Consider the following 14,103-nt stretch of genomic DNA (forward strand, 5'->3'; position numbering starts at 1 on the left):
CATGGATATTCATGGTTATTCACAGAATCTGGTAAAATGTTCCATCTAAAATCTGTGTCATTCCAAATGCAGCAGAAAATATTTTCATCCATTTGATCAAATTTGATTGAATGCCCATTTAATTTAGCAATACTGTTAAGGATACGTTGGTGTTTAAAAAAAAATAAAAAAGTGAAGGGCTCTTTTTTATCAATTAAATACATTCTGCCTTCAATTGCTTAATTCCTGCACCTGGGATTTGCCCAAAATTTCATTACTGGGTGCCTTAGTATTGTGTAAGTACTTCCATTTTCTATGTTTAAGAAACAAAAGCCAACCAGCATTCTGCATCCTAAATTTAAATTTTTTATCATTTTGATGGATTGCTTTCTCCTTTTGGCTTAACACCTTTTTTATGCTTTTACCTGTGTTTTCTTTTTTCCCCTCTGGGAAAGTAGTTTTTCCAATTTTCATGTTCAAGTCATTGATCCATTAAACTATTTACATGTTTACATTCTACTACTTGCATCATAATCAAGGCTGGGCTTTTCATTCAGTATGTAAGAGTATCTGTTCAAGATATAAAAGCAGTCAGATTTTGTCTTGCACCCTTTTTAAAATAAAAACAACCCTTTTTAAACATTTAAATGTATCACTTGATACAAAGGACAGTACTCAAAACTCACATTAACAGATATACATTCTATTATTTCTCTATCTTCTACAATTTCTAAAAAAAACCTGACTTGGTGTAATGAAGGTCATAATTTTCAAATTAAAAAGAACAATCTAAGTTGACATGACTGTAAAACAAACCAATTAAATTCATGTGGAGATTGTAGCTCCATTATTCTTGCATACAGTGTCACATGCTCTGTCATTTAATTAGTGGTACAAGAAAATTATGTTAAATACCAAGTCAACCTGCTGATTGGTGCACTAATAAAAAGTTCTTAAAATTTTGTTCAATGTTTGTAAACATTATTATGAACTTCTGACTCTGGCTTCAAATTCAAAATTGATTTAAAGGCAGTAAAAATAAATAATACATAATATTTCCTTTCTTGGTATCAGGTAAATGAAATTAAACAATTCCAGTGCTATTCCATTTTGCGTACCAAAAAAGCCACCAATGTTTTTAAGGCTCCAATTTTTATTATCATATTCCTACTCTTCATACTAAGCCCACTCATGAACAAAAGTGAGTCTACAGACCAGCATCTCTAAAGAGTACCAACTATCCCTTTGTCACTTAGAGAAGCACATTCCTTACTTGAATTTATCATTCTTATATTTAATCATCACATCAGTACTCCCCTGCACAGTTGCATGTTGAACACCATACAGGTGACAGCCATACTGTGGCTTCTGCTACATCTCTCAGTTATTCAGTAACTACCAACTATTTTATCAAATTAATGACAACAGGAAGTTGGGCTCAGATGTATTTTATTTCCCTATCTCTAATTAGAATGAACACTTACTGAATTAATAAAGTCTTGAATACTATTAAGAGAAGCAGACACACTCCTGGAAGGGCTGTAACACCACAGGGCTAAAGCTGAAGAAATACACTGGTACTGAGCCAAATCATGGTAACTTCATCTGTATGCACAAGATTGCTGACTATCAGATCTAATCCAAATGGAACATGACAAAGTGAATTATAAATTTACAGACATGAAGACTATTCTTAATTGTGTATATAAATAATTGGCTGTGTAATTGGAAATACCTGCATCTCTCCTCCAACACTATTTTAACAGCAGTGCCCAAAAACAAACAAAAAAATCCCACCAAACAACACACCAAAAAACACCCTACCAATCACCACCTTACATGACCAGGTTTCAAATTATATCTCATTAAAAAAACATGGCATGTCAAGAGACAATAAGATGCTTGATAGCTGCTTATGAACACACTCCTGACTCCCTATTTCCCCATCAAACAGTAAATTACAATTATTTAAATCAGAAATAAAATTCAAAACAAAAATTAATGTTTTATGAATGTTTTTAAGTGAAGACAGCAAGGAGGATATCTTGGGAAATCCACTAGCAGCAGTCAAGGTTACTTATCTTCCTCTGCTGCTATCTTCATACCCATGTATCCTCAGATCCTGTGTATCTATCCTGATCCCAGGGTTTAAACCTAACACTGGCCTGCATTGCTGGCACTGCGTCACCTTTTTGTAAGTTGTATTTCTCATTCTTTATTTAGTGGAATTTTAAAGAATGTTTACTGTTTTCTGCTACACAGAAAACTTTAACAACTATTTAACAGTTACTTCCTTTCTCTTACCTACTTTTAACAAGCATCCACCTCTAGAGAAGACAGAGGAGAACACCATTTACTTAAAACTGCATAAGTTGTAGTATGTGAAGTAACAAATGGAACTGAGCATACTTGGAGGGGAAAAAAGAAATGGCCCTTATAAAAAGAAGGTATAAGATTACACACTATTTTTTGTGCTCAGTTAACAACATTACTTCTTACCATTCTTTTCAGTTTAATAATTGCCCATAATAACTTGACCTACAGCTTGAAATTTAAATGCAGGCTGTGAATTGTTCCACGAAGTCTAAACTAAATAAGTACAATAGAACAGAGATCTAAGTAAGGTTTGCTTTATTTCCTATGCACTTGCATTAAAAAGGCAAATAAGGCTTCAGGGAGATCATCTTAGTAGATAATTATTCAAATATAAAAACACTAAAGCACTATTAATGTCATATCAGGGTCTGTGTGCCATCTTTCTTAACAAATGAAGGACAGCAATAGAAACCTTCAAGCTTGAAAGATCAAAGCACGTTCTCTTTCAAAGTTCTTTGTAAGTGGAAGAAGAAAATTTTGACAGAATCTTACAATTCTTTTAAAACAACCAGCATTGTTCTATAAAATATTTACAAGAATGTTTTTATCTGTTATTGCTGTTGTGGTGGTGGCTTAATCCCAGTTGGCAACTAAGTACCATACGGACACTTGCTCACATACACACACCCCATTGCTGAAATGGAGAGGAGAATCAGAAAGAAGCTAAATCCCATGGGATTAGACAAAAGCAGTTTAAAAATAAAAAAATTAAATAATAAAATTTTAAAAATAAAAAAGAAACAAAAAAGAAAAGGAAAACAACAAAAAAGATAGAAATAAAAACAAAAAAACCCCAAGTGATGTAGAATACCACTGCTCACCACTGACGTCCAGCCCCTTCTCCAGCTGTGATTGGCTCCTCCCAGACAACTCCCCTGTGTTTATATACTGGGAATAGTGTTCTAATATACAGAATATCCCTTTGGTCAGTTCCCCCAGCCTGGCCATGCTCCCTTGCAGCTATTTGTGCACCTGCTCACTATCGGAGCATGGAAAACTGAAAAGTCCTTGACTTAGGGTGCAACAACTAAATCATCACTGTGTTATCAACATTACTATCATATTGAATCCAAAACACAGCATGTTTCAGCTACTAGGAAGAGAATTAACTTTGTTCTAGCCAAAATCAGGCAGTTTTGTTTTTGCTACATTTCACAAAACATTTTCAATAATAAGTCAGCCACTAGAAGCTATAACTACACTTGCTAAAAGTTTACGCTTATGATGAGTCTACATCAATCAGCACAAAGTGACATCTAACAAAATAATTAAAGAGAATACTTATTCTGTCCAGTTGTATCAGTATGGAGTCCTGAATAAAGACTGGAACAAGATTTCTGAAGAAAACCTAAAAGGTGACACCTTTCTTTCAAAACTGGGGGAAGAGAATACCATGAAAGATCATACCACGACACAGCGAGCTATGCAAATAGCAGTCTAACTCAGACAGCCTCAGACTCTTGTATAACCCGTTTTGCCCGGGTCGTGCAATGTCCCAGAAGGTACAGCTGGAAAATATTTCTATATCCACTGTGCATGATGTAAACTCTTGTGTTATTCAGCCACTGTACTGGGTTGAAACACAGTTGATTGCATTTGCCTTTTTTGTCAGCGAAGGAAAACAAAAACCCACAAACCTAGCATTTTTCTTGGTTATCACTAGCACATTGCAGTTTGCAATAACTAGTTGATAAAATACATCTGAATGTGCCATAGAAATTATAATTAATACAATTTTACATTCTTTCTCCCTTTTATCAACAAAAATCAAACCAGTAACATACCTCTTTTTTCTCTGTGAACTTCTTCCAGAAGTTTTTCTTGGTTTTTTATCTGTTTAAAGAGAGACTGATGTTCAGTCTCCTTTATCTGTGCAAAGTGCTTGAGCTGTTCTCGGCTTTGCAGCAAGTAGCATCGCAGTTTTTTTTCCTTACTTTCTCTTTCCTTTACCTCCTCACACAGCCACTGAAGCTTAGTCTATATTAAAAAAACGGTACAATAAAAAGTAAAGAATTCTAATGACAATAAAAGGACGTAAATGTTCACTGAGCAAATTGTCTTTGGAGTTACAGATTACTCATTTGTAGCTATCTGAATAATAATAATAGGGGACATTCAGATATATGACGTTATATGAACATATGTGGACCTTCAAGAGACTCAAAAGACATATTTTGGTTGATAATTATATGTGAAAAGCCAATATAGTGATCTTCTTTTATATTATTGTATTTCTTTTTAAATAAGAAGCATGAATTTGCTAGGGTAGATATGGAAATTCACTTTGAATTAGTGCACACAGACACCAAGAGATAGGCCTTCCTTTCAGAATACCTTTTTCTCTCTATTTTATGTTGAAAGAATATAAAGTATTTCTCCTTTCTAAAAAAGTGACATCAATCCTTTCTAGTCAGCAAAAGTCAATATTTAAGGTTTATTCAGAGGAGAAAAAGATCTCATTGATAAGGTTGTGATCAATATAGTAAATCTAGAAGTGATCAAATGAAATACTTTCACACAGCCTGTTTAACGACAAAAGAAAATAAAAGTGGCATTTTAAGTAGTCATTCATTCTAAACTTCCCTCTGGCAGCTAAACAAACTTAGGTGAGAAATGTATGCAAAATATTACTAGGCACTCTTTGAAAGTTCTTTTTAATATTATGTCAGTGTCACTTTTTCAAGTGAAGAAAATACTTCCCCCGTAACGGGAGAACTATGATTCCAATCTTGTCTCTGTTATCTATAGTGGTAGTGTTTCTTGGTCTACAAGTCTTACCCAGACCACACACCATGAATAACCTTCTCTTACATGAAAACATTTGCAATTTTTTTTCCTTAAGTCAATTCTCCTGTGGCTTTGACCTTTCTACATGAAGTAAAAACACCAGTTGTCTTCCAGAGTTTGTGATCTATTTTGATCATGAGAAACTTACTTCTTTTAAAAGATATGGGTAAGAAATGTGCTTATGTGTGTGAGTTGAGGGTGCTAGAGGAAAGCTACAAAATGAAAGGCAAGATTTATGAGTTACAATCATCACCTTGAAGATGTTTTCAAGCATATGTGCCCCCACATTATAGGGCTTGAAAGCTTTAAAGTGGAAAGAAAAATCGTTCATTTTCCAAGAATCCAATCTAATACATTTCAGATTTAATACCAGCCTTATTTAAAACGATCTCTTGCCTTGTGATAATGCTAAAGAGAAACTTAACCCGCTGACTACATTTTCATGCTTTACTTGTCTGAAAAAAATTTGAACCAGATCTAAAGGCTATCACTGCTCTTACTTCAATGCCTTTATTTGGTGATAACAATATTGCTATTTATTTTGCTACAGAGATGGCTATATCTTGTTGATAGAAACATTCAGAAAACTATTCTGTCAGTTAAAATAACACTCTGGAAATACCAGAATTATTGCCAAAGGAATGCTTTTGTATTTTTCCTTTTACACTTTAAGTGCCATTTTAAACAGACCTTCAACTGAATCAGATCCATCCTTTCACAGACTCACCCCCTCACTCAATTGTTAGGGCTGAAAAGGACCTCAGGGATCATTTAGTACCTAGTTTCAACCCCCTGACATGTGCAGGGACACTTCCCACTACACCAGGTTGCTCAAATATTGGATATTAGCTTATTCAGTGAAATTTCAGGAGTTTTGACTATTACCTTTGTTTCTGCTAACCAGCGATGAGGATCATTCCGTACTGTTGGTGTGAGGGATATTGCCTATGGAAAAGCAGGAGACAGAGAAACAGACGTAAAACGGGAATTAGACATAGAAGGAAGAAAGTCCTGATTACTGGAAATTCATCAAACAAATACATTTTTTATCAAGGAAGATTAAGCCTAGTGTTTGACTTCTCTGAATACAAGTATTTATCCATCAAATTCCTCCTTGCTCACCCAAGTTGTAGTGGCAATTTCTTGAAGGGTGAAACTTTTTAGAAACCTTGGCAATACCTAAAGTACTGGGGAGAGGAAAAATATAACAAAGGAAGCTGCTTTTTTTCTTTTTTTTTTTTAAAAACTAACTTTTTTTCGCATTAGCTGTCTAGTCAAAAATTCACATTCAGAACTAGTTTAATTTTGCCAGTGATCAAAAAAAAGGAGAATTGTACAAACAGGGATCTACAAAACTTTATCCAGAAACCAAAAACTCTGCACGAGGTGGGAAGCAAATCCAAGAAGGTATGGCTCAATGATCAAGAATCTGGCAACCAGAGCAGATCACAAAACTTAATAAAAAACCAGACTGAGCTATAAGAATACAGAGGAGAAAGCTTGTTTGTCAAACACATTTTCTTAGAATTCTCATCTAGTTTTGTGCTGCAACATCCCAACTCCATATGTGAGTGGAGAAATGGTGTCAATTGTGAAAAATTCCTATTACAAAAGCAGCCTAGCCCAGTCAAATGACCAGGAACTACAAAGTATTCTCTATTTAAATAGCAAGACAAAAAAAGATGTAACATGAATGTACTCCGGGGTTGCAGCTAAGGCTAAAAATCCACCAGGTCAAGCACTTTTGAGTGTGGCAACGAGCTGAGTCATACATTCCGTTCTCTTTATTCTCAGAAATGTACAATGTTGATTTAAGAGGATTAGTCATGTAGAATCATACGAAGGGAGGAAGAGTGGTTTCTGAACCTGGGGAACAAATGAGAATACTCAGAAGAAAAGCTACAGGGAGACAGGGGTTGCAGGAGAAGTAGTAAAATAGTGAAAAAAAAGTTACAGCAAGCTACCAGTTTCCTGAAAATTTGGGGCTGAGTTTTCTGGATACAAGGACCTGCTCCTCAAAAGAGGACGTTTTAAACTCTTTTCATTTTCAGTATTTAGTTCTCTACATAAAAAACAAAGCATCCAAGTGATTTTTTAACAAAACCTTTCTTACATTTTCTCCCAATTTTAAAAGCATTTTAGGCCTTTCTTGAGGACTTCCCAACTCTAGACTGCCTAAGAAAACCTACCTCAAAATTTTGGCTCATAAAAGGTCTTTTCACACAAGCAAAAGGAGAACTGTTTCTCACAAAAAAAAAAAAAAAAAAAGGGAAAAGAAAGCAGTACCAATTAATGCATGGACAGTTCTTCATAGCATCCCATTCTAATACCTAGCAATGTCCCTCTGTACCAGCTAAATATCCATAATTCTATTAGAATGATTATCTATACAACACTGACAATAATGCATACAAGTTCTGCTGCAAACTTGCATTAAGAAAATAACAAAATGTGAAGTATACTTAAAACTAGAATTACTTTGAATTTCTCCATGGAGTCTCGAGAAAAGATTTCACAAGCAGCGTCAATTTCACTTCCTATCATGGAGAGAATGGATTGCTGTTCCATTTCTAAGTGACGCAGCTGATCTTTAAACTGCAGTCTGGCCTCGCTCATCTTTCTCAAATGATCTTCTTCATTGATGATCTGCTTTTCCTGGAGAGACAGAGGAAAAACAAAACAAAGATAAATTATTGCATTAATAATGTAACATACATCATTAGCAATATACCTTTCAATCTTATAATCACACTATACTCACTCATGCTAATTTCAACTCCTTGCCCTGGAAAAATAATATCTGCTAATAGCACTTTTAAGTTCCTCCCTTGATTCTCCTTATTATCCTGTAAATCAGTTAGGAAGAAACTGCTACCAAATGCAAACTCAACAATCATAAAGCGTACCTTCAAAGTCAAAAATAGATGTTCTATTACAAATCTCCTCATGAGTAGAAAAAGAGCCCAGAGCAAATGCTCCCATTATTACCTTCTGCCTGAATCAGTTATAGGCATCTAATCTCTATCATCAGAAGAGATCCCAGAAGGATAATTTTATTGGCAGTGTGCCCTCAAAGGAAAACTACTCAAAGAATATTTCATAGGAAAGTGAGTGGCACTGAGGAAAGCATTTTATGTTATCATCTAATGTCAGAAAGTTGATTAAATATGTTACATATGTTTTTAAAATTCAGATTCTCTTCTTTCATATCTATGATAGAGCTGCCATGTAAAACCAAACAAAACTGCTGCTGGATTACACAAAATAATGAATTATGCATCATAATTAATATAGAAAAACCTATCTTGTGAAAGTAAGTGAAATTGAAACACACCTGTCTGCTGCTGAGATCAGGAGGATGTAATGCAGCGAAGGGTGAACACTTTAACAGGCACATTCCAATGCATGCAAGTTGCACCAAGAATGGTGAGAAAAGCAAGAATTTCAAAAATTTATTAATTTTTATTAATTAATTTTTATTAATTAATTTTATTTATTAATTTTTATTAATAATTATTACCTCCACAATGACAAGGTACAACTGTTTGAAGTGTATTTGATGGAAATCTGCATACATTGCTCTTATGAGACACCAGCGTGGAGTTAGGTAATGTCTAACACAAGTTCCATGAATGGGATATACATGGAATCATAGAATCATTTATGTTGGAAAAGGACTCCACGATCTTAAGAGTCCAACTGCAAACCCCACACTGCCAAGTCCACCACTAAACCATGTCCCTGAACATCACCACATCTATATGTCTTTTGAACACCTCCAGAGGTGGCAACTCAACCACTTCCCCTGGGCAGCCTGTTCCAACGTGTGAACAAATTTTTCCTAATATGCAATCTAAATCTCCCCTGATACAGCTTAAGGCTATTTGCTTTTGTCCTACCACTTGCTAATCGGGAGAAGAGACCAATACCCACCTTGCTACCTCCTTTCAGGAGGTTGTATACATATATATGTATAGGTGTTACTTCTATTAGCGAAATAGGTGTTTTTAATATAGGTGACCTACAAATGTGAGACACTCACACTTGATAAGCAGTCTGATTTTTTTCATGAAATTAATACAAAAAATACTTGAGTTAGACGGCAGTTATTCCAAACTGAAGAAATCGTAAGATTTTTACAGATGGACAGGTTCCAGTATTTCTGTACTATAAAGATGGGAGCTGAACAGTTTTGACCTAGGTAAGTATTCTGAAAGTAATAAGATTGCATTGTATATATTTCCAGTATCAGTGTTCTGTTATCTCACTATTCACTGAACGCAGTCCATCACATGTCAAAGTTCATTCCCAAAGACCATGACTAAAACAGAATATGTAAATTTATTTATTTATCTGCCTGATTTTCTGAGTGTGCTAACATTCCTTAACATTCTACACCCAGAGCCCACAGGAGAATCAAAGTCACTAATGACTCAGAAGTGCAGAAGGAAAAGGAAAGAAACCAATCACTTTACCATTATTCTCTGCTCCTCCATCTTTCATGGAAAAAAAAATCCAAGGTAGCTATAACACCTATGCTTCTTTGAATTAGTATTTGCATTAAGAACAGAATGATATTAGAAGTATTAAAAGCATGGAAAAGGAAGTATTTTGTAACACAATAAGCTTCTGCTGCATTGCCACAACTCTATGCTAGTATGAGATTTCTCAAAAGGTAATATTATTTCCCCCATCCTAACACTCCTTTTGACAAGCCACGAAACCACAATAGCAAATATTCTCTTAAGTTAACCATTAATGCAATCTAGTAGAAGTCTCCATCTGCATTTACCTTCAAAAGCTGAGACCACGGGATTGCATGCTTAAAAACTCCTCTGATCTTTTTCAATTTAGAGATAAAAGATTATTTTGGTCCAAAAACAGCGTCTTCCCAACATTAGGTAAGGTTGGAGCTAGGTCACAACAGACTACAGAAGCCTATGTACACCCCTATAAACATGTTTTCTTAATAATAGATATTCTAGAACTAAAATGCCAACACAGAAAAAACGCATTTTGAATTCTCATTTCAGATACTCTTTATTAGTCTGACAAGTTGAACTTCTAAACCACTTCCTTGTTGGGGAAGATGAAACAGGAAGGCCTGGTGGATATGATTGCCTGTAGTTTTCATATTCCCAAAATCTTTTGTCAGGCAATCATATCCCCAGAAACCTACACTTCCTGATAGAAAAATGTTAAACCTGGCATTTCTTTAGCTTGCTAAACTATCTCCATACTATCAAAAAAACCCCCAAAACACAAAAAGTCCTCCACCCCAACATTAGTTAGAATTTCTTTTACTATGCTTACGTTGCATATCTCCTTCAAATTACGTCTAAATTATTCAGAGCTCCACTGCTTCTTGAAGAAAAATATGAAGAAAACTAGAAGTGGTTGGTTAAACATTTGTTAGTTACCTATATTAGAGATCAGGCAAGCAACAGGATTTATATTTCTAGTCCTAAATAATATTAGCAAATCTTTGGAGAGCTACAGTTCATAACTCAGCCAAAGCACTTTTGTCTTCTTTCATTTATACAGAAACTGTGTACTATGGTATGACAGGGTATATGCTTTAATACATACATGCTGGGTTTTTTTAGGTTTACCATCTATTTCTATAATCCATCATTTATTTTAGGTATTATCAGCAGAGAAACAAATCATGGTTAAAATAAGTTAATTTTACCTTTTTCTCCAGTTCTTGTTTTACAGACTCACATTTCCATTTTAGTTTTATATTTTCTTCTTCATTTTGGGTTAATTCTTCTGACAATTTATCACACTCAACTTTTATTTTTTCCAGTTGTCGAGACTGAGTCTTAACTATGTTTTTCTCTTCTAAAAGTTCCATCTGATGGTAAAGGGAAAACAGATTACAAAGTCACTGTACTGGTTATTTTAAAACACACACAAACTCTGAAGTTTTAAATCAGTGGAACGCTATTGCCAAATGGTAAATGTAAAAAATCAAATTGAGTTAAGTTATACTAAGTGCAATCACTTATCTGAACATGGAAAACATGCATCACAGAGTAGAAGAACCATACAGTGCTTAAAAGCAGAAAATAGAAGTCTCAGATTCTGAATTTCAACTCTGCTACACTCATCAGCTTACATCATCCTGAGAAGCCTAGTATTTATGCAACTTTTCCATTACTGAAATAATTTGGAATCAGAAAGTCTAAAACTATCATTTAATTTCAGGAACTAATACTGAATTTATATTTGGAAGGAAACAACTGCAAAGACTTAGTACTTTTAAGTTCTGTAATTGTGTGGGTTTAGTGCTACTATTTTGTGCGATTAATGCTACTCATGAAAACATTGCAGAGAAAAATGAAGAAAACACAGAAAAATGAAGAAAAAAATGACTGACTGAAAATGAAAGATTTGAGAAATGCTCTACAGTATCTAGAATTTAAAAAAGAATACAACAAAGAAGCAAATTAACACACACATTACTCAAAACCAGTTTCCTATTAGATGAATTGTGGGATGCAGTTAAACACAAAAATAAATCTGCAAAGTAAATTTCCTTCTGAGGAAAAGCAAAAATTCTATTTCCCAATTACAATATAGATATAACTTCTGTAAGGAAGAAGGGCAAGGAGAGAAGTTTTATGAGTTAATTGAAACACTAAATGTAGACACTAATTTAGACACTAAAGGGATTACAAAAACCCTTCCAAGGGACAATTTTAGAAAGAACTTTGGCATCCACAGTCTACAAAGACTTATGACCACAAAGACAAGCCTGCAATGCCCAAAACATTTTCTGTGAATATGCTTATAAAAATCAACTTCTCAGTTCCTAGTAAAGGTAATTGCATTATAATACCTGTAGATGGAGACAATCAAAGAAAAAAAATCCCTCACCTATATTACCCTTGAGACACAAAAGAGAAAGTTAATACTTATTAATTTTCAGTACGGACAAGGCAGATTTGACTGTAATTTAACTGATCTTTATTGAACCCAATTTCAACATTTAACAATCTTCAGGAAAAGAAGGATGGCACAATTGGAAAATGTGTAGAAAACAATTAAAAAATAAATACACACATATAAACAATTTTATACGTATAGATACATATCTCTATATAACTTTAGATTAAAGATTAATACTTCAAATACTTCCATACTGTCAGATATTAGGACATTTTGTACATCATCATTCTAAGAAAAGAAGCATGTTTTTAAAGCAAATGAGGGTATGTATTAGAATTAGGGGACAGATCCATAGCTTCTGAGCATATAGCTGAATGGGGACCACTAAGCAAACCACTTGAATTCCTATGACTAATGTATCTACAATTTTAAATAACAAATAAGACATCATAGAGGTATTGGTTGGGAATCATTTAGGATGTTCTACAAGAAACCAAATTAAAAGTTTAAGTATCAGAATCTCTGTAATGAGACAGTAAGATCCTCCTTAACACTGCTATCTCAAAAACTCTATGTTCTTCTCCAGTTCTATTCCATCATACAGTATTTTTATGGTACCTTCCTTACCATCCCACAAAATCCTTAACTACCTAATAAATTTTCCATCCAGTGCCACACTACAGAAAAACAGGCAAAAGTGAGGCAAGGGAGGAAAGAACAACAAAAATCGAAAGTCACTCCTTTTTACAATCTATGCAGCAGTTAGTCCTCTAAACACAGGACTCTGCACCCTTGATTTCCTGGAAGTAACTCATAAATGCATCCTCTTTTAAGTTTAAGGCTTTGGATCCTACAAATACATTAAATTTCCCTTTACTCCTCAAGTCTCTCTCAACTGACCTTTATTTTTAAAGCTTTAACTATCTTTGGACAGGATATGTATATTCCTTTCCAAAAACAGTTACAAAGGTTGGACGCAGCTGAGACATAAATAAGGTCAATTATTACTGTAACATTAAAAGACAACTGGTTGCTAGACACAAGCTTGGCAGCCTGAAAAAAAAAAAAAGGTTTAAAAAACCCCAACGTTTTCTGTTGGATTTCCCTAAACGCTACGCTAACACTAAATTTAAAAAGAAAAAAAAAAAAAGGATAAAATTCATGTTAAATTTACCTTAATTTGGAAGAAAAGTATTTCCATAAAATTGAACTCCAAATGCAATGTAATGATGAGTTCAGACAAAAAGTAACCAAATCACCTGCAGGATGACATGTTCTCATCAGATCTTCCTAGAGATGGATATGATTTCCTATTTTGTTTCATTTACAGTCACTCAGTCAAGAGAATCTTGTGCACTATCATTTTGTATACTTCTAAAACAGTTGCATACCCTAATATCTTAGAAAATTCACCTCCCTCAAGCCTTCCACTCTTAAAAAATGTATGTAGATTTAGGATTCTGGGAAAGTCATGGAACTGTAAATGAAATAATGGAAGTGAATTTTTTTAATACTCCATCTAGGTTCAACAATCAGTAACAATAAAAAGGTCCTAACTGTAGGATTTGCCATTTCATAGAAGAACACAGTCACAATCAACTTATTTTTTTCTTACCAGCATCCAGAATACACTTTCCTTCTCTCCACTTTATATCAAATATACACTCTTAATCTCAGTGTCATTACCAAAGAAAAAACCACATTTGGACAGACCAGTTAAATAATGCTATACACACTAAAAATTAAGTCCCCAGTGTTAAGCACTGCTGTCAAAATATTTAATCTTAATGATCCTTCTACTAAGGACCACCTAGGGTTTTTTTTATTGCTATCTTCACTTAAAGGTTTCTGTCAACTGTCAATTATTAAGCCATGAATGATACATTAAATAACTAAACACTAGTCCCAACAGAGATCCCTGAGGGACACCACTCATCACTGCTGTACATTGGGACTCCATACGGACTCTGAACTGTTGACCACAACCCTCTGAATGTGACCATTCAGCCACTTTCTTATCTGTTTAACAGTGCACCTATCAAATCCATCTCTCTCCAGTTTAGCGAG

At 34.4% G+C, this 14,103-nt stretch overlaps 1 protein-coding gene across 1 annotated transcript in view; it reads right to left on the reverse strand.

Annotated features, from left to right (window-relative positions):
• CEP128 (centrosomal protein 128) overlaps positions 1–14,103 on the reverse strand; it is a 114,387-nt gene that overhangs the window by 60,299 nt on the left and 39,985 nt on the right. The window contains 4 exon segments of the mRNA XM_017728950.1: positions 4,140–4,332; positions 6,028–6,087; positions 7,621–7,797; positions 10,835–10,999. Coding sequence (XP_017584439.1) covers positions 4,140–4,332; positions 6,028–6,087; positions 7,621–7,797; positions 10,835–10,999 — 595 coding nt within the window.

This window comes from Corvus brachyrhynchos, unplaced genomic scaffold (assembly GCF_000691975.1).
Source record: "Corvus brachyrhynchos isolate BGI_N302 unplaced genomic scaffold, ASM69197v1 scaffold1, whole genome shotgun sequence".
In the NCBI taxonomy this organism is placed as follows: Eukaryota; Metazoa; Chordata; class Aves; order Passeriformes; family Corvidae; genus Corvus; species Corvus brachyrhynchos.